General features: G+C 37.4%; 1 protein-coding gene across 1 annotated transcript in view; it reads right to left on the reverse strand.

The window, feature by feature from the left end:
- HECW1 (HECT, C2 and WW domain containing E3 ubiquitin protein ligase 1) overlaps window positions 1-21,797 on the reverse strand; it is a 440,869-nt gene that overhangs the window by 59,722 nt on the left and 359,350 nt on the right. The window contains exons 16-18 of the mRNA XM_041773230.1: window positions 14,015-14,149; window positions 5,548-5,653; window positions 4,549-4,645 (exon numbers count right to left, since the gene is read on the reverse strand). Coding sequence (XP_041629164.1) covers window positions 4,549-4,645; window positions 5,548-5,653; window positions 14,015-14,149 — 338 coding nt within the window. The remainder of the gene's footprint in view (window positions 1-4,548; window positions 4,646-5,547; window positions 5,654-14,014; window positions 14,150-21,797) is intronic.

The following is a 21,797-nucleotide window of genomic DNA, read 5'->3' on the forward strand; positions in this document are numbered from 1 at the left end:
AGACCCAGTGGTCTGGGGGCCTCCAAAGGCCCTGGGACCCATTCCAAAGGCACTGGAACCGGGAAAGATCTCTGATGGTGAGAATGCCATCTGCCTCTCCTACATATATCCTTTGTCCATCAGGAAAACTCCAGTGCAAAACTCTCCTTAGGGCTCAGTTCAGTGGAGCTACCTGCCTCCTTGACATCTGGACATCTCTCTTTGTGGCCTCAAAGGCCTCAAAACTTAATATCCACATGAAATCCTTGAAATTCTTTTGTCACTATCTTTTATTACTAAATTATGATCCTGTTCTTTTGGCCTCTAACACATTCTATAGCTATATATTTGGCTTGAGAAAAATCAAAGTCAAACTTGTCTACCATCTGCCTTCCTCAATAGATAGCAAATACGATACAAAGTGGGACCAGTGTCTGTTTGCTTTGCTACTGCATATACAGCCCTTCTTGATTCAGAATACTGGCACAATAAAAGCTTAGAGGAAGAATGAATGAATGGCCACTGCTACCATAACCCTTAAAGTTAACAGATGTCATTAACTCTAGGTTTTCTGGCTCCATCTTCCCTCTCCTTAGGTGGCTTCCTTCTGATTCACTGTGTTATCTGCTGAACACAGTTTTCCGAGGACTCACCCTTCACACTGGCTTTGTGGACTCAAGACATGTATCCATGACTCCACGAGAAAAGCAATGGCTGAACAAGGGTCACATTCCCCACTTGAAGACCACAGAGGAAGCAGTAAGTTTGTCCTCTGGGCAGTGTTATGGGGGAAAGGAGGTTTTCTATTCAATCTTTGGACCTTTAAAATGGAACTGACTCACCCCCACATCAGATCCAGGGGCAATCACCAGCCCAGTCACAGTGAGTAGTTCCTAGCTTCCTGGTTCCTGGAAGCCTGACTCTTGTATGGCCTATAAGCAAATTTTTCCTCTTGTTGTTCTCTCTTTTTAATTCCATGTTTTTTAGCCACTTTGGGCCTTCTGTTTTTGGTGAGATATTTGGGTTCTCATTCAAGTCCTTAAAGGAGTCCCTAATCTTAAAGAAGTTATTAGTTTATATACTAAATAATTGCTGAGATTTTTCCAATTCCAAGTTGTCTTAATTCCAAATTCCCCATGTCTGGAAAAATCATAATTGTACAATTCTGCACTGCAACAAAGCCTTTAAGGCTTCTTGGATTTTGTTATAATGTGATACTATGTAATAGCACTCTTCACTCTTCACTCTTTTACCCAGGGGATTACATTTTCACTTTTAAAATGACTTAAATGAGACTCCAGTGCCTTTGGTGAATTCAAATTCCTCAAAAAATTAGTCCCGAACTCATGAGTTATTGGTAGAATCAGTAACCGAAAAAAAGTTCAAGAGTAGCAATCTCTCAGAAACTTTTCATATCATACAACTTCTCTGAAAATCCCTTGGAAATTCCCTTAAATTATGCTATACTGTGAGTCAGGGAGTAGCTCACAAATAAATGAGCCACATGACTGAGTATGGCATTGCCTTCTGTGGTACAGTAATAAAATGGGCAGAGATGAGCGTAAGTGGAAGGGCTGATCACTTATGCTATAAAGCTCATCTCTTCATCTAAAGATCTTTCAAACACTCTAAACATAATTAGCGTTGCTTATTTTCAAAGTAGAGGAGTAGGTTCTGAGGGGAAGAGTGATACAAAGGCAAAGACTGGAAGATCCCGCACTAAGGAGTTTACACCAGTACAGACAGCATTCAAGAGATAATGGAAAAATATATGAGAAGGACAAAAAAGGAATGCTATCAAAACAAGGCAAAAGAAATATTAAAGTTTGCCGAGGTTGGTGAATCTTTGTATTTGGTTTGAGCCTTTAAAATGAGTTGAGAGGTCCTTAAGAGAAGAGCCATTCCCAAGCGGGCAGAAGTAGGAGAGGACACAGCCTGCTTGGTGGAAGTGGAAGACACTAGAAGGGAAAACTAGCTTGAGATAGAGTTAGGTTAGGGCCATGGAAAATGTGTTGAGAAATCCTGACTTTATTTCACATACAATGGAAAGCTTTTTTTGAAGGCCAGAAGTGACATGATTTAATCTGTGCTATAAGAAGGTAATTCTGGCTATAACAGGTAGGTGATATCTGTTACAGTGATAGATCAAGGGGACATGTTCTAGGAGACCCCTACAAAATCCAGGAGAGAAATGATGAGCACCCAAATGCCGGCCATGACAGGGAAGGAAAAAGAAAGGCTGGAAGATAGAAAGTGAGGAGGCTTATGTTTTGGTGTGGAGATAGAGAAAGAAGGAGGAGTGGAGACCTGGCAGTGGGGAGGACGGGTGGTTCTAATTCACACAGAGTAAAAAGCAGTGAAAAGAGGTGTCAGTGAGGCTGTGTGTGTGTGTGTGTGTGTGTGTGTGTGTGTGATCAGTGAATAATCCACTCTGGGAGGAGTAATATGAATTTGAATTGCAAAGAGCCTATTTTCAGGTGTTGGTGATTCACTGAGAAGTCAGAGTATTACAGTTGCCAGCTAGATTCGAAAGACCACCAAATAGGAGGTGAGGAATCCGAGGCGGTCAGTGACTGCATTCCCAGACCTTTCCTGATCCTTCATACACATACCCATAAAAGCATCTACACAGTGCCCACATGGTAATCTGTATCTGAGGAGATTAAGAGTAGTTTTGGACTGAATAACATGCTCTGAATAATGGTCTCGAAGAGCTTGATCAAGAATTCAAACTCCAACGAGACACATCTAACCATCATGTATGGCCAGATTCCCAAACACTGTGCAGTTAACTGAAGCAGAGAGATACCTGAAGATCTTGGAACGTGAGATTTAAGAGATGTTCTCTTGTTATCACTTTGGGTGGCTGTCCTTTCCAAATGAAGTGATTCATTTTCAAGGACACTCATGTAACAATGACACTAATGGATAGTAAGATTCAAGTAGTTAGAACACATGGTACTTTTAATACTTTTGGTTTGCTGGTTGGTTTATTTTTTAATATGTTCATCTAATAATTGGTTTACCACTAAATGATATTTTAAAAATAAAAATATTTAAGATGGATTAAAGAACTAAATGTGAGACCTAACACCATAAAATTCCTCAATGAGAACATACGCAGTAATTGGTTTGACAGTGGCTGTAGAAACATCTTTCTAGATATGTCTCCATAGGCAAGGGAAACAAAAGCAAAAATAAATTACTGAGACTACACCAAAATAAAAAGCTTTTGCACAGTGAAGGAAACCATCAATAAAACAAAAAATAACCTAATGAATGGGAGAAGATATATGCAAATGATGTATCCAATAAGGGGCTAATATCCAAAATATATAAAGAACTTACACAACTCAATACCAAAACCCCCTAAATAATCCAATTAAAAATGGGCAGTGGACATGAATAGATATTTTTTTCCAGAGAAGAGATACAGATGGCCAACAGACACATGAAAAGATGCTCAACATCACTCATCATCAGGTTAATGCAAATGAAAACTACAATGAGGTTTCACACCTGTCAAAATGGCTAAAATCAAAAATGCAAGAAACAAATGTTGGCGAGGATGTGGAGAAAAAGGAACCCACATGCAGTGCTGATGGGAATGCAAGCTTTTGGAGCTACTCTGGAAAAACCGGTATGGAGGTTCCTCAAAAATTAAAAATAGAATCACTACATGATCTGATAATTCCACTATGGGTATTCACCCAAAGAAAATGAAAACACTGATTCAAAAAATATATGCATCCTTATGTTTATTGTCACATGTACACAACAGGCAAGATATGAAAGCAATCCAAGTATTAATCCATCAATCAATGAATAAAGAATATGTGGCATATATACGCAATGGAATATTACTGAACTAAAAAAAAGAATGAAATCTTGCCATTTGCAACAACATGGATGGATCCTTTAGGACATGATGCTAAATAAGTAGGTCAGTCAGAGAATAGCAAATCCCATATGATCTCACTTATATGTAAATTAAGTAACAAAACAGTAATTGACAGTAAATTAAGAAACAAAACAAACAAGCAAGGAAAAAAGAGACAAACAAAAAAACCAGGCTCAACTACAGAGAATAAATTGATGGTTACAAGAGAGGAGGTAGGTGATGGAATGGGTGAAAGAGGTGAAGGGGATTAAGAGTACACTGATCATAATGAGCACTAAGTAATGTCTAGAATTGTTGAATCACCATATTGTCTAACTGAAACTAATATAACATTAATTAATATGTTAATTATACTTGAATAAAAAAATCATATGATGCTTTACATAAGTAATTTTTTGATGAAAGATATTTTACTTTTTCTGGGTTTCTTTCTGAACCAGTGGAAATCATTTTAGCATTAATCCATGGTTAATATGGAACCCGGCAATATGGCTATCTCTGTTAGTGGCTCTTCAGAGAACATTAGAATCCCCTGGATCCTTCCTTCTGAGTATTCAAGAGAACAAAACAAAATCATAAGCTTCTACTCTCCCTCCACAGAGGTGTTGTCCCCCTGGGGAGACGGGCTGGAGAGACCCAGAGCTAGAGGGTGAGCGACAAGTCCCTACCTGAGTGCGTGGTTTCTCGCCAGGCTTGGCTGACGCTCTTGCAGCATTTCAAAAATGTTTGGCTGGCGAAGAAATGCCACAATCTTGTCATTATATGCTGAAACAGACAAAAGTGCACGTGTGGTTGAGTCTTCAGCCCAGAGATAATTTCTCTAATGGTTGGAAAATGGCTGCTTGATACCAGGGTTAGCAAAGGACTTTGAAGGGCAGATAGCATACTCATCAAAAAAATGTAAGCTCTTGAGGGCTTTTTTCTGTGACATAATAGCATTATCATTTTTAAAAGATCAAACCCAAAGTAAACCAGATCTAAGTTAATTATCCTTAATATTCCGGGAACTTAACTCATCCCTGTGTGAAGAGGTGAAGGAGAATAAAATTGCTCTTCCATGAGAGGAGTTCTATTCTTTTCCTTCTGACTTCCCTTGGCCATTTTCAATAGTTATTACAGCAAAAGATTCTTTATGAGTTCAAAGAAATCCCTTTCTGAGCACTTGACCCTTATAACCTGTGGTGAACGTGGATTTCCCAGGAATGATAATGGAAATAACCAAATCCATTTGGGCTTTCTCACCTCATTTCCCTTGATACAAGTGGCATGTACCTCAGGAGGTAACTGAGGTTAGGAATGAAGACTATGCTGACTTATCCCCACACACACCTGGGGAGAGAGGTCTAAATTAAAAACTGTATCTAATAGCAACAAGATCCATCACCTCATTTAAACTATGCTCTCCTGGACTTGGCTAACAAATCACTGAATACAATAAAGAAGAAGAGGGTGAAGGCCTGGAAGAGAGCAGAGACAGGAAAGATGGAAGGACAAATTAAGGAATGAAGGGAAAGGAAATTGGGCTAGAAGGGGGATGGAAGCAAAGGGTAGGGGTAGATTATAGGGGAGAAAAAGAAAACACAGAATTCTGAATATTAGAAGATTCATGACAAGAAGAAGATAGCCTAAGTATTGGGTATCCAGGGTCCCCAAAGCTTGATACATACCTAGTGGCAATGACTCATGTTGATGCTGGCTCCGAATAGCAGCTACAAGGCTGTGTCCTGGCCTGGCCAGTAAAGAGGCTCCTCTGTTTCTAGAGACTTCTGAAGCCTAATTTCAAAATAAAATTGTTAGCATTGGAAATCTTATCAAATTCAGATGGACTTTTAATACTAATTTTTCAAGATGAGGGGTAAAGATCATGATATCACCTAAGTTAAAAAAGCAATGAAGTTACAATGCTCAAAGTGAGTGGAAATAAGCAAGTTAAAAAAAAAAAAAAGAAAGACTAAGTAGGGTGGTTGATGGTTTTTAAGAAAGTGATTGTGTTAGATGTCATAAATGTTAACCAAATTAATATACTGAATACACTAAAAACATTTCTGTTCATAAATACATTCAAGAGACATAAATTCTACACGAACATTATCAGTAAAGATAAGTTTATGGCTTTCATTTCGAAAGGTTGGCACTCAACTTCAGAACTGAATGTGGAATGGACTTGCTCTTTTTAACAGCACGTATCACCCTCACGTGGCCATTCTTTGCTTAGTGCCTATTATTTCATTCACTGTACTGGCTACTCTTCACATAGTATCTTCTTATTCTCTCAAAATTCTGAAAGAAAAGCATTATTAAGCCCAGACTACAAACAGGGAATCTGAGGATCAGATAAATTATTTACAAAATTTTTAACTCTAAGACAGAACTAGGATACCAACTAATGCTTGACTGCAAAGCACTTGTTGACTCCTTTTCTGCTATTAGCCTGCAACCAATACCCTGGTTTTGGATGGGCATTTTGACAAAACTACATGAAATGCAGAACTTACTTAGCTTAAAACTGATATTTATGATGATAAGTTTAGATCAGTTTTAAGTTTTAACAGACCCTCTAAGTTCTAGAGCATGACAATGAACTTTCTACCATGATTCTCTGTACATTTGTTCCTTAAAGGGCCCTTGCAGGGTAAGCTACTTAAACAGAGGCTCTATACATTTTCCACATTGGAATCCACTCATCAAATACATCAAATACATGGAATCCACTCGTGGGTTTGCTGTAGAGTATGAGTCATTCTATGATATTTGGTAAAATATGCCAAAATAGGCTTTAAAAAAATTTAAGAATTATATTAAAGATTATTTTGTAATATACTCATAAGAAGCTCTAACATCTAGACAAAGAAGGAAAGAAGATTCTTCCTCTGAAATCGGTATACAATTTGCTCCCACAGAATTCAGGAGAGGTGGTGAGATCTTATGGTACAAAGTCCAGAAACGTCAGGTCAATCTCAAAGGGGCCATTTAAGACTAGGCCATGTGTCACATTGCAGATGACAAATAGGACAGATTACTAAGGGCTTACTAATTAAAGACATGGTAATTGCTGGTTTTCCTTTGGGTCCTACTTCCACACTCCACACAGACAGGGATAACATCCTTTCTTGGCAGAGATGTGCTATCAGTTCACTGTCTGTGTACGGCAGTCTTTGAATTGCTCTTCTGGAAGTAGTAGAGATGCAGATCCATCCTTTCTCTCCCAGTCCTGCTGCCTACTGGAGGGACAAGGAACTAGATTCTGTGCTACTGTAGTAAGCTTCTCATTTGATGTCATTAGCTCTCAGCTCTGTCCTGCTAGGATAGCCAGCCACCAAGATTTAGAAGCTGGTACTTCTGCAACAGCACTTTCCAGTCCCAATTACATGGTTGCAAAGCAAAGTGATGAAAGAAAGCCATGCTAATTATTAAAATAGGCAGCACTGAGTCTCTACATTTCTTTTTCCTTGAATTAATATGTAAAGGCTATCTGGGACTGAAATGATAGGTCACTTTTCCTTGGAAGGAATTATGTCAGTCTGCTTTAAAGTGTGTGTGAAAAAAAAATAAAGTGTGTGTGAAATATTTTTGATGCTGTGAATACAGGAATCTGAAAGACCACTCAGCTGAAGATTATCTAAATGATGTATTACAGAGAGAAACTGAGGAAACAGATCTGATAACAGACCTCAGGAAGGCATGGCTGTGTACCAAACTCAGGTGATGCCTGCTGTCACACCCTGAGCTAAAGTGTCTAATTGCTCGTGGGTTGCCTTGAAATAAATAGCACTCTGAAACAGGAAGAGGCTCACTTCTATTCCGGGATGCCACAGGGAATTCATGTGTTACAGATATGTTTTAGGGAAAAATGGTGCCTACTTCTGAGGTCATCTGCTCACTGGCAAAACTAAGCCAGATTGTAAAACTTCTGAAACCAGATGAAGGCCAGCTACCCTGAAGGCAGACTACTCCTGATGAATGTGCTTCAGGCCAAGTATGAATGAGATGGAGAAGACAACCCAGGGGGAAGGTGGGGCAAGTGGGGTACCTGAACCAAAGAGACACCTGCCAAGGGTAAAGGAGGTAGTGGAGAACCTACAGATGCAGATGGATGGGAGGGTTAAATAGAACACACCCTCATTCAACTAGGAGCCAAGAATTTACAGGGATGGAGACAATTTCAACCAGGGCTGGAAAAGATTCTGAGGTTGGGTTAGAGTTTACTATGTGCTAGGATCCTTGTACCCCTAAAGTAGTATTAAATGATCCATCCTGGGGAATGTTTGATAACAGCTGAGTCACTGATTCCGATCTCACTGTAAACATGATGCTAACATTTGCTTTCCTAACCTGAGAACGACTTAAAATAGATTTTCCATTTAAAACCAAAATTATATGACTCGCTGAATTCCCTGGCATTTGACACTTTTTGTGTTACTGAGTTTCTCCCGGGTGTGTGTGTGAGAGGGAGAGAAAAAGAGGGGACCTCCCTCTCCCAGACATGGCCTGCCTCTCCCCAGACATGCTATGACTATTCTATGACTGGCTAAAACCTAGTTTGCAGTAGGGACTACTTTTAAGATTTCTTTCCCTTTTGATGTTGAGATAGCTTTAATCATAATTGCAAATGTGAAACTTCAAACATTTAGCTCTCTAGTAAAAAAAAAAAAGTAGATATGCTCAGAAAATAGTTTTCAGTGACTGGTAAACAAGCTTCTCTTTTGTGTTGCAATTTAGAAATGTAAACTGGTGGTTTTTTTTTTTTTTTTTTAAGCCATGATTGAAAATTGCAGGTTATTGGCTGAATTTGGATTAGTAATCAGCTAATGCTCACTGGAGGCCTGATGATAAAAAAAAAATAGTGAGTTCAGAGGAAAGGCCTAAGTGATGAATTTGCATTTGTCTCTAGATTCGTTTTGCATTCTAAAAATAGATCATTAAGAAAGTTTCCAGAATTATCTCATGAAACAAAAGAGAGATCTATGCTTGAGTTCAAAATATTTATAATAGTGAAAAGTGAATAATAAACATAATGTACAAAGAAAGGCTTGAGTTAAATTATGGTAGACCTGTATGATAAAATATAGAAGAATTGCAATGGCATAGGAACAGCCTACAGGGTACTAGCCTGGTAAAGTAGGATACAGAACCATAGACAATAGGGACTAACTCTTTTATTTCTATGTAGGCCACGAAGTGCCCCTAGATGGGGAATTATACCCGCCTTTTCACTTCTTTCCCATCCGTGTCTGTGTTTTCTACACTCTTTACCTACTGTTGATAATTCAAAAGTTTATTTTCATAGGAGTCAGAATTTTATAAACTTCCAGCCAAACCTGTAGGTCAAGTATAGGTTACGTGGAATCAAGAGGAAAATTTCAATTTTTAGAAGCAGTGCAGAAGATACCTTCTCTAAGCACAAGCTCCCTGGATGATGACTTCTCTGTGTCATCAGAGCCGATGAAATAACTTTTTTTTTTTTAAAGACTGTATTTATTTATTCATGAGAGACACACACACACACAGAGGCAGAGACAAAGGCAGAGGGAGAAGCAGGCTCCATACAGGGAGCCCGATGGGGGACTCCATCCCGGGTCTCCAGGATCATGCCCTGGGCTGAGGGTAGCGCTAAACCACTGAGCTACCTGGGCTGCCTTGAAATAACTTTTGTCATCAAAAAAAGCTCACTATAAAGAATGACCAAGAGTGACTTCTGCTTTTAAAGTGAAAAGTCAGTTTCTGCCAGATTCCTGTCCTTTTCTTAGGCAACTACTATTATGCTTTTTTGTGTGTTCCTTCCAGAACTGTTCTATGATTAATGATTTTCTAACCTGACCAAGATATAAGGTGGTAAAAGAAATAAAAATAATGTGCTCTATTATCCTTCTTTATTAATGTTAATTTATATTGCTAATTGCAGTATAAACAAGACAAATGCGATCTTCAATGATTTCCCTACTGATAGAGAGATGGGATCTGATATTTATAGCCTTATATGCTCTTTCCATTTGTCTGTGTCCATTTCCATTTGGATGTTATGGGACGAGATAGGCCTGTTCTGTGGATGCTTTTTCTGTATATTGCCGTCAGATGTGACACTGTACTCAAATGAAGTCTAAAGTATCAAATAATGATCTTTTTATGCAGAAGACTGCTTTCAGCAAACCAGCTGAAAAATTTTCACTTGACGTAAAGGCCAATCTAAAAGACGTTTGACAGTGTCTTTGTTAATAATCTATCACAGGGGTTTTGAGGGAAATTCTCACCACTTAAGAGCCTGAATATAGACTGATTTCCTGATTTTAATTCTGTCTTTAAATGCAGTTGATAAAAATATTCGCTGCTGAGCAGCTCTCAAGAGAATGGCTCATGAAGGTGAACAGAAAATACTGATTCCTAAGGTTGCAGCATAAGAAACATCTCTTGCAAGTCTTCCAGTCGCTCTGATATGTGATACAGGAAAACCATGGAGTATGGAAATAATTCACTGATTATTCTTGAGTCTCATATTTCCATCTGCTTAACTGTCATTTCAGATGGGATATCCTACTGTGTTCATACTCATTATCAACTTATCTAATGGCAAACCTGCCATCTTCCCCAACTGGCTTTCCTGTTCATCTTCCTAGTGCCTCAAGCATCACAGACTGAGAATCACAGAGCCAACCACCTAGTTGCCTTGTCTCCACTTTCAGATGAGAGAACTGAGGTCCAAGAGAGGAAAGGAAGGGGTAGTGGCCCACACATAGCTCCGCTGTGGAGAAGCTGGAGCTGGGACCATCTGCTAACCGACTGCCCCTTCCTCCTCAGGCTTCTTCCTACAAGATGTTCTTTGCCTTGTGTCTCTTTGCCAACCTTCAGTGGTCCCGAATGGGCCTTTCTCTTGGAGATCACTCTTTGCCTTCCTCTTCTTGGCCATCATGGTCTCCTTCTTAAAATACTAGTTTACATTGGACTGGGAGTTAGATCTGAGCTGCGGTCTTGAACTCCCTGTGTGACCTGAATTTTTGATATTTAAGTTTGCCTGACTAACAAAATACAATTCTTAACTGAAGTGGTATTTTACCACATGGGGGTATTTGGAAATGCTTAGAGGTATTTTGTTTGGTTTTTTGTTTTGGTTGTCATAGCGACTGGTTAGGTGAGGGCACTCCTGACATTTAATGGACGTGAGCAGGAAAAAAAGGTCCTGCAATGACCCAGGACAATTCTACATATTACAGGAGTGTCCTCAAAATGCCAATAATCTTCTCCTCTAAAGCCCGTATTTTACAAAAAAATCATCATGTTATTTCTCTCAAATTCATTCCATGGGCTCATGAGAAAGTGCCAACCATGTGACATTCAAAGCTTTACAAAAACCAAGACAAAACCCAAGTGGAAACAGTAGTTTGGTCACGCTGAACTATCCATTGTCTCAATCCTACTGCTGCACCTCTGCTCCCATGGTGCTCTCTGTGGGGTTGCCTTTCCTCTTCCTTGGTACTTGGTTAAATTCTACCGATTTTCTAGGGTTAGGTCAGGTACCTTACTTTAAAGGTGTCTTTCCTTGGCCTCTTTTGAACTTCTGTGGCACTTGTCCTAACATCTCTCTTGGCACTCAGTCATATTCTAATTGTTCTCGTTACTTTGTGTTTTTTGGCCTGGCTTCAATCATAGAATATAAAATTCTCCTGGGCAAGGATCATATCTCATACTTCTTTGCATTCCACAGTGCTCATAGCAGGCCATGCACGTAATCAATGTTTGTTGAGCAACTTCACATCACAGCAAACACAATTAACATTTCCCACCATCCCCTCCTTCTGTTTTTATGCCAAGATCCTCCTGTCTTCTCATTCCCTGGGCTATGGGCTCTCACAGCAGGAGGAATCAAATATTTATTTTCATAGAGGCTGGGTCTTTGTTTTCTCTGGTATGCCGTCTCTGGATCAGATATCCTCTGCGTCTCAGCTTCTCTCTTGCTTTTCTTGGTTTCTCCTTGGGTCAGTGCAAAGCTACTGGCAGACAGAGGATTGGAAGGGGTTTGAAAACCTGATCAACTGAGTCAGTTGGAGAGTGGATGAATTAGGAAAAATACAGGTGGCTGATGCGCATTTATGCCCTTTCATTGTTATGTGTTATAGTCTTTCTTGGCTGATGCAGGTGGTACTTTGTCATCAATGTGGATATTCTTTTTTTAAAAAAATTATTTATTCATTCATGAGAGACACAGGGAGAGAGGCAGAGACACAGGCAGAGGGAGAAGCAGGCTCCCCATGGGGAGCCCAATGCGGGACTCGGTCCCAGGACTCTGGGATTATGACCTGAAGCGAAGGCAGATGCTCAACCACTGAGCCACCCAGGTGCCCCTCAATGTTGATATTCAATGTAACTGTGCTTGGGCTACTCAATCATGTTAAATAAATGTTTCAGAACAGGTACTGCAAGTTGTACTCATGATCTTAATCCCGTTTCAACAGAAATGTTTTAATACTTGTATTTTCAGGTTAATTTCTTATAAATGTAAGAGATCTCTATCTTTAGGGGGTTCATCTTACATTGAGTAATCTATCTTTTTCTTTTTCTTTTATTGACAGTGAATCTGACTGCAGTACTCAGCTTCTTTTATAGAATCTATATTAATGCTGAAATTGCCTTAATAATATTAAAGAGCTTGGTCATTTAAAATAAACTAAGTGGCGTATTTCAAGTTGATGCAGAATTTTTCATTTATCCACTATTATTTCATAAATCTTGTGCTTTCCGAAGTGTTGTAAAAATGCCACCAGAGAGGGATACAATGCATGTTGGGATGGGAAGTTGGGGCACTTCTTTCTATAGTCTGTGAATGTGTCTGCTGCTGAGTGTCCACTCTCTGCATGTCCTGACACCCACATAACCCTTGAGGGATGTATAATGTTCTTCTCTGCATGGTCATGTACACATTTTACATATATGCAGAAAGAAATAATTATCATGTTTTCAGCAGTATCCTAAAACAATACTTAAGATGACTCATGAAAGAAAAAATTCATTTTTATCACATTGGCGTTAAACCATGAGCACCGTTGGTTGGAAACAGTTATGCCTGTTAGAGCATATGAGTGATTCCCCTAAAAAAGTAGTAAACTGGTACCAATACAACAGCAGCAGGCTCTTCCCTTGAGATTTATGTTTGCTATCTGGAGGCTCCAGGGATTGTTATTCTCCCCAATTCTCCTGAGAGGTTCACCCTAGTTCTTCCTGGAATAACTTTTAGAGGGGTGGCGAGGTATGCGCACACACACACACACACACACACACATGCATATATATATTTCTTTTTTTTTCCTATAATACTTTTTTATTTTCTACCTCATTGTAAAGCCAACTCTACAAGCTGTTTTAGGAGAGATGGTTCTCAGTGGCCACAATCTCCGAGATCCTGATGGTTTCTAGGATGGTACCAAAACCTGGGAAATGTCAGTCAGGACATAAAAAGGAATTTGCTCATAATATTGCTGGGAACCAACTAGAAGAGGAAAAGAGCTATTTTTGAGTTTGGGTTTGAGAAAGGAGGCCAGAAAAGGGTGTAGGATAAAGAGATAGTAGTTCAGAAAGGCAATGCACATGGTGTTTAAGAAGGATGGCAGCTTTTCATGATTCAGCAGAAGGAAACCACAGGCAGAGAAAACAGATAAACCAGGAAAGAGCAGGTGGTAGGATAGGAAGAAAGTGTTCATGTCTCCAGGCGATTTCCCCCAGTTTTTAAAAGTCCATGTATATGGTATTGATGTCTCCTCTAGGATCCATGAAGAGCCAGTTTGATGTCAGTCATACCCTGTTTGATCTTTTAAGAACTCACACATGACTGGCAGGCCTAAGGAAGCCCAGCTCCAGCCCTAGTGTATGGATCTACTGACACCGCAATTTCAATCTCCTTTGAGCTAGACAGATTTTTAGTAGTGGTGATTGTTGGGACAAAAGGGAAGGTCAAGGCAATTTGAAGATGGGCCTAGGGAGTTCACTGGGTGTCCCTGAGTCCTCCTTCTTCTAAAGAGCAGTGTGGATAAGGCAGGGCCCTTGGAGAAGCAGGCAATTCTAGATCCCAGCCACTAAAATAATTCTGGCTCCACCACAGGGGGGGGACTGTGGGACTGTGAACATGGCAGGGGGACTGGCGGGTCTTACCTCTCCAGCGCTGTAGCTCCGGAGCCTCTGGAGGTGCTGTCGGTGAGTCAGGTGATTGGGAAGACGACCGTTCTGAAGAGGGATTCGGGGGTCAATGAAAGTGGTAGCTCGACTGTTGTGGTCCACGAAAAAAGACTGCAGACAGACCAGTTAAAAAGCACACTGCATGAGAATGATCCAGAATGAGGTCAGTCATGTAAAGGAACGCTACAGGGCTCGTCTTCGTGTTTATCCTGCCCCTCCTTTTTATCTACTCAAAACTAGATGGAAGACTGGGGCACTGTGCATCCGTTTGCTCAGTAGGTGAATGAAACAATATCAGTCGTTGATAAACACGTCACACTGTAGAGCTATAGAGTCATGATCATAAGCTCTTATTTACCATGGAAAACCAGAGAAATAGAGCCTTTGCTATATTAAAAGAACACTAGTAATAATTTGCAGAGCATTTTATTTTTAAAATAAGCACTCTCATTTTGATTATAGAATTAGCACAGTCTCACTGCAAAGAAACATTAAAAGGATAAAAACCTAAGAGGAAAACCAAAATCATCCCAAATATCACATTCTAAGAGTAATCACCCAAATATTTTGGTGACTTTTTCTCCCCAGTTTTTTCTTTTCTTATGCAAATATACAAATATCTACATATTTTCCCCACATTGGCACCTATAATTTTGTTAGACTTTTCTCACATTATTTTTTGAGCATTTCCGTAAGTTATTAGACATTCTTGTAACACAGAATAACATGGCATTCAGCCTCATGGATGCATAATAATTTCAGTACCCTCTATCGTTGGACATTTTATTTTTTTACTGTTTTAAAAATAATGCTTCAAGAGCACCTGGGAGGTTCAGTGGCTGAGTGCCTGCCTTTGGCTCAGGTCATGATCCCGGGGTCCTGGGATCGAGTCCCGCATTGGGCTCCCTGCATGGAGCTTGCTTCTTCCTCTGCCTGTGTCTCTGCCTCTCATGAATAAGTAAATAAAATCTTTAAAAAAAGTAATCCTTCAACTAACATTCTTGTTCATAAATCTTTGCAGCATGTCTGATTACTGTACACGTTCCAATATATGACAAAAGTTTTTCTTTAAAATTACTTCTCATAAAAAAGAAAATTAGTACCTTTTCAAAAAAATAAATCTTTTGTATTACTAAACAATCTTTCAAATACTGTCTTGAACAAAATGTAATGTGTGTTGAAGGCGACTTCCTCTTAAAGACCTCAATCAACGCTCATTTTAGACACATTCAGATGCCACCTGACAGAAATAGTCAAAGTCAAATACAGACTTGAAAATTATTCTTGGGAGGTATGAATTTATAATTTTAAGTATTAGATATTCTTGTTAACAAGTCCATAAAAAGCCATATAGGAAGTGGTTTCATTATGGAGACCAAAAGATAGCCCCATAGGACATAGGAGATTCAATCCTTGAAGGTACCTTTTTATTATTCAACTATATGCCTACAAGTTTATAAATTTATCAACATGTTTATATAATATGAGAACTTATTTTATTGATTTGCTTATTTATTTATTTATTTAGTGACTAAAGGGTTAGAAGTTTATTAAGTAAAGATACAGAGAAAGCTCTCAGACATGAGAGGGGTTCTGACAGGGTTGCCCAATAACATGAGATTTTTAAACACATGAGTATCACTAAATTCAACATTTGAAGGTACCTTTTTATTATTCAGCTATATGTCTGCAAGTTTATAAATTGAAGTTAAATAAGTCTCTTACATTTGTGCATATGTGGCAATCCTTCAGTATAAATTCCTGAAAGTTGAGTTAATCACTAGGCTAAAAGTTAGAAAAATTTTATTGAACATATTAAGAAATTACCTTCATGAGTGATGTACGCATTTATCCTTTTCCCATAAGTTCATGAATGCTTGTCGTGGACTTTATAAATGTTAAGTATTTGAAAGATCTCCTAAAAATGTTGAGTGGTAAATGCTGCTGAACTATCGCTTACAGGGGAAGCCAAACATTTTCTCACAGGTTTATTGGTCAGTTTCTTTATTGGCTTATTGTTGACTTTGTTCCCTTTTTGTTGTTGTTGGAACGTTAAGGTTTTCTTAATTACTTATACGTGCATTTAGTTACTCCTCTGCCTTCTAATTGCTTTTGATTTTTGTTTCACTACACAGAATTTTATATATTCCTCAGTATTCAAATCTCTCCATTTCTATCTAGAAGTGGGTTCAATGCTTAATTATATTTTTCTAGCTGTATTTTTGTTGAATATTTTCTGAAACTTATTTTGGTATGAATTTGAAGTTGTAATTAGATATTTTTCTCCAAGAGTCTAATTTTCTATAACATCCATTCCCTGTTATTTTAGTACATATAGATTCCTATGAATACCACTGTTTCAGGACTATTTTATTTGTTCCACTGATCTGTGGGATTTTCACTGTTCTAATTATTAATACCTATAGGACAAGTTTCCTCTCATTATTTATCTTTTCAAGATTTTTTTAAAAGTACCTATGCCTGCTTGTTTTTCCAGATGAACTGATCTAAATTTTATTAAGTTCCAAAATTCTGTTAGGATTTTGCTTATAGTCACCTTAAGACTACAGATGATTTGGAGAGAATTCATTCTTTATAATAATCAATGTATCCTTTCCCATTTCTGAACATAAAATGTCTATGCAAGACCTTTCTTCTCAGTAAAATTTTGTAGTTGTCTTTGAAAGACATATTTTTGGTTAAGGGAGTCTGTAGATATTTAGTAGAGTCTGTTGCTATTCTGAGTGCTGCTTTTCCTGTAATGTTTGTAACACGTCATCCCTAGTACCCAGGAAAGGCATAATTACGATATTTATTCAGTTAGTGTCTGCTCATAGTATTAAGTGCTTCTATCAAATAAAGGACACCTTTAGGTATATCTTCTTTGATTTTAATTTGAAAATAATGATAATTTTGTCTCCTTTATAAGGGCCCTTTTTAAAAAAAATTTCCTTTATTGTAATATTGGTGAGAACTTCTCGAACAATAGTAAAGAAGAAATGGCAGCTGCAATCATCTTGATTTCAATGGGTTCCATTGTAAAAGAGGATATGGTTCATTCATTATGTTAAAGGAGCCTTTATAATGTCGTGAAAACATATTTACATCCCCAGTTTACTAAAACTATGTTTTATTTTTGAAATATAAATGTGTACTTTATTTTTATCATGTACTTTTATGGCATTTTTAGAGCATTTCTTAGAGTGCTCAACTAAAATTTCTCCTATAAATTACTGGTTACTATACTACAGGTGATAGATTTACTAGTAGTGAAGGAGCCTTACATCTTTGGGAGAAAACCTATTTAATTGCAGTGGATCCTTTCTTTTTAATACAGTGTCTAATTAAACTTCACATTTTTTTTCGAGAGAGAGGTGTGTGCATGAGTAAGGGGAGGGATGGAAGGGGGAGAGGGAGAGAGAGAGACTTTTAAGCAGGCTTCATACCCAGCTTGGAGGACATGCCAGAGTTGATTTCATGACCCTAAGATCATGACCTAAACCGTAATCAAGAGTCAGAGGCTTAACTGACTGAGCCACCCAGACAACCCTCAAATTTACTTTTTAATACGAACTTTTTGGAAGTCAGGTGAGTTTTGTCTACAGTTTTATTTATATTTTTATTCTGTTTTCTTAAGCTTTTATTTATTCATGAGAGACACACAGAGAGAGGCAGAGACACAGGCAGAGGGAGAAGCAGGCTCCATGCTGAGCCACACAGGTGCCCATTTTAGATTTTCAAGGTTTGTTTTTTTTAATCTTTTAAAAAAATTTATTTGAGAGAGAGAGAGAGAGAGAGAGGGAGAGAGAGAGAGAGAGAAAGCAAAAGAGCATGAGCCAGTGTGGAGGAGAAGGAGAAGTATAGATTTTCTTCTTTTATTTATTTATATATTATGCAAATACAGGTATATATATATATATATATATGCATTTTCTTTTTAAAATGTCTCTGCATCTCTTATCACTCATTTCTTGGTTTTATTTACTATTTTCTTTAGATTGATTTATTTCTCTTCTAAAACAAGGGTCACACTTATTTCTTATGTTGTTTTCCCATTCACACACTTTTGGATTTTTATTTTCAAATAAAGTCTGAAATAGGATTTGCTTTAGTTACTGTTGCTTTTTAACCTTCTCTAAGTTATTAATTTGAAAGCTTTTATTTTTAATATTTATTTTTCTCATTTGATAATAAAAACCAATGTGCTAATCCTTTGAGCACAGTCTTTCTATATCACATGTTTTATTATCAGTCACATGCATTTTCAATAATTTCTCAATGGTTTCTAGGTCTTAGTTTTATTTAAAACCCAATAGTTTAAAAAAAATAAAATAAAACCCAATAGTTGGGGCGCTTGTGTGGCTTAGTTGGTTAAGCGTCTGCCTTGGACTCAGGTCACAATCCCAGTGTCCTGGGATTGAGCCCCCCTGTCTGTCTCCCTGCTTAGCAGGGAGTCTGCTTCTCTCTTTCCCCCTGTCCTTCCACCCCACTCATGCTCTCTCTCTTTCTCACTCTCTCTCAAGTAAATAAAATCTTAAAAAAAAAACCCAATAGCTATGAAAAACATCATTTTGAATCTCCATTTGGCAAATTGTTTTTGATGGTTGTGTTGATGGTTGATTCGTTGTGTTTACATTTGTTGTTTATTTTCATTGTTATTTTATGTTTTTATTTAAATTCCAGTTAGTTAACATACAGTGCAATATTAAGTTCAGGAGTAGAATTCAAGGATTCATCACTTACATACAACACCCCGTGCTCATCACAAGTGCCCTCCTTAATCCCCATCACCCAGTTAGTCCACCCCCACCACCTCCCTCCATCAACCCCCAGTTTGTTCTCTATCATTACAAGTCTGTTTTATGGTTTGTCTCTCTTTTTCTTCCCTGATGTTCATCTGCTTCATTTCTTAAATTCCACATATGAGTGAAATCATACAATGTCTTTTTCTGACTGATTTTAAATCTGTTGTTTAAAATGTAACTCTAGGGATGCCTGGGTGCCTCAGGCAGTTAGATGTCTGCCTTTGGCTCACCTCAGGATCCCATGATTTTAGGATCAAACAGGGGCATAGGGTGGGATCTTTGCTCAGTGGGCAGTCTGCCTCTCTCTCTCCCTCTGCCTCTCCCCTGGCTTGTGCTCTCTCTTTCTCTTTCTCGCTCACTCTTTCTCTCTCAAATAAATAATTAAAATCTTAAAAAAATATATACAGCTCTATAACTTATGGCCATGGCATGCAACACAAATATTTTACACTTTTCTGTTTTCTTTGTGTTACAAAATGTTATCATTTAAAAAGAAAAAGCTCTAAGGATCTCATAAAGAAGTTGTAAACTGTTTTTATTCCTTAAAAAATTGTGGTAAACAAATTTTGCCATTTTAATCATTTTTAAGTGTAGCTTAGTGGCATTAAGTACATTCTCATTATCACACAACCATCACTATTCATCTCCTGAAATTTTTCATCTTCCCAAACTGAAACTCTGTACACATTCAACACCAACTCCTCATTCCCTCCTTCCCCCAGTCCCTTTCTGTTTATGAGTTTGACTATTTTTAGATACCTCATGTGAGATCAAATATTTGTTGTTTTGTTTCTGATTTGTTTCAAGGTCCATTCATGCTGTACATGTGTCAGAATTTCATTGCCTCTTAACGATGCATAATCTTTCATTGTATGCCTAATACCACATTTTGTTTATCCATTCATGTAACCTCTATTTTTTTCCACTCTTATTGAGGTATAATTGACAAATAGAAATTGTATGTAATTAAGGTCTATGTAAGGTCTATTTTAAACAAAAGAATATATATTCCACTAATACAAAATTACATTATTCAAATCCTGACTTTTGTCTCCCTATCAAACTGATATAAGACTCATTTTTCTGCAATGCATTTATTTCATCCCTTTTGTATTTTTTTTAAGTTTTCTTATATAATATGATGTGATTTGGCTCATAGGATATATGATTATTGTATCTTTATTTTAGTTGTGCTTTTGATTTATATAAAATCTTACTTTGACTCCATTTAATGGTTCTGATTTTGAACTCTTCTTCCTATGATATTAATATACCACCATTGATTTTCTCGTTACAGTTTTCACATTCTATTAATATTTATTCTTTTATTTTTTAAACTCTCTGAATTATTTGAGTATGTCTTTTAGTAAGTTGGATCTGTTTGTGTTACCAAACCTGAAAGTGTTTTCTTTTCATTTGTAGGTTTATCATATTTCCACCTACCATTATGACTATTTAGCTTGGCTGTACGTTTGTTATTTTGTTTTTATTATTTCTAATTTCTTTGCTTCCTGGGTGGATTTTTTGAGTGTTTTGCTATGTAAATTGTGTTTTGCTTGATTTTATTTTTGTAGATGTTTAAAACAAAAATCTTGCTTTTAGTGATACAAATAGTTGCCTTTTAAGTTGATCAAATAACTATATTTAGCCCTTGTTTTTCAAATTATCCAATTGGACTCCTCTTATACTCAACCATGAACTTAGCACAACTTTCCTTGCTCTGTTCATTGGCCTTCTTTTCTCTTCTTTGTCTATTTTATTGTAGGTTAGGTATATGATTCAAATAGTTCTTATACAATTATTCCATTTTATCATATTTTACTCCTTTCCAAAATATTTTCAAGGATTTTAACAATTATTTACATTTATATTCATGTATTTGATTCAAATATTCACCGCCATAGTCTTCCTACACTATGATCTCCCCATTATTGATTTCCTCTTCTGCTTCATTTGTGAACCATTTGGAGAATGGCTTCTGGTGTTTTCTTTGGACAGGAAAAGAGTCCAGTGAGCTCTGAAATCTTGCACATAGGTTGTTTTTCTAGTATCTTCACATTTGGATGACATCAATTTGTTTGGATATAGAATTTTGCGGCTGCAACTTTTTCTCATCAATAACCTGTATTCTTTGCTCTGTAGATTTCTATAGTTGAGTTTTATGGATGGAAAATTTTAAGCTTGCCTGATTTTTATTCTTTTTAAGGTAACTTTCATATTACCATGGCTATATATTGATAAGATTTTTTAAATTCCCATTTAAAGACATTCCAGAATATGTGGAGATACAGAATTTTAATTAACTTTACTATAACTCAGTGAGCACAATTAACCTGCCTATCTGAACAATTTATTTTAGAGCTCAAAATTTCATCTTCAATATTTAATTAGTAATTTGATTTAGTTTTTATAATTAGAATTTAATTTTTACTGTTATACCTATTACTCTGGTTTCTTCCTTAGGAATATCTATAAGTCATTCATCCAAGAGCGATTTTAATTGAGTGCTAATTATATCCCAGAAATATTCTAAGCCCTTGGAGTTTCATCAATGAGCAAAGATCCCTGCTCTCAAGGAGCTTAAGATTCTGTTAGGACAAACAGATGAAACAGCAAATCTAACAAGTATATAATTTATATGGTGGATCACAAAGGCCGGGGACCGTCGGTGTTTTTGGTATTAAATTGGATAGGCCTGGCCGAGAAAGTAAGATATGTTCTTTTTGGTTTTTCTTTCCTTCCTTTCTTTATTTTTTAACCTTATTCCTTATCATTTGCATCCTTTCCTCACTTTGGGAGTTATTTACCTGGTCCATTTCAGTGATTTAATTTTTTCCTTTTTTAAAAAAATTTCTTTTTATTGGAGTTCAATTTGCCAACATATAGAATAACACCCAGTGCTCATCCCATCAAGTGCCCCCATCAGTGCCCGTCACCCAGTCACCCCCACCCCC

The sequence above is a fragment of the Vulpes lagopus genome, chromosome 11 (genome assembly GCF_018345385.1).
Source record: "Vulpes lagopus strain Blue_001 chromosome 11, ASM1834538v1, whole genome shotgun sequence".
Lineage (NCBI taxonomy): Eukaryota > Metazoa > Chordata > Mammalia > Carnivora > Canidae > Vulpes > Vulpes lagopus.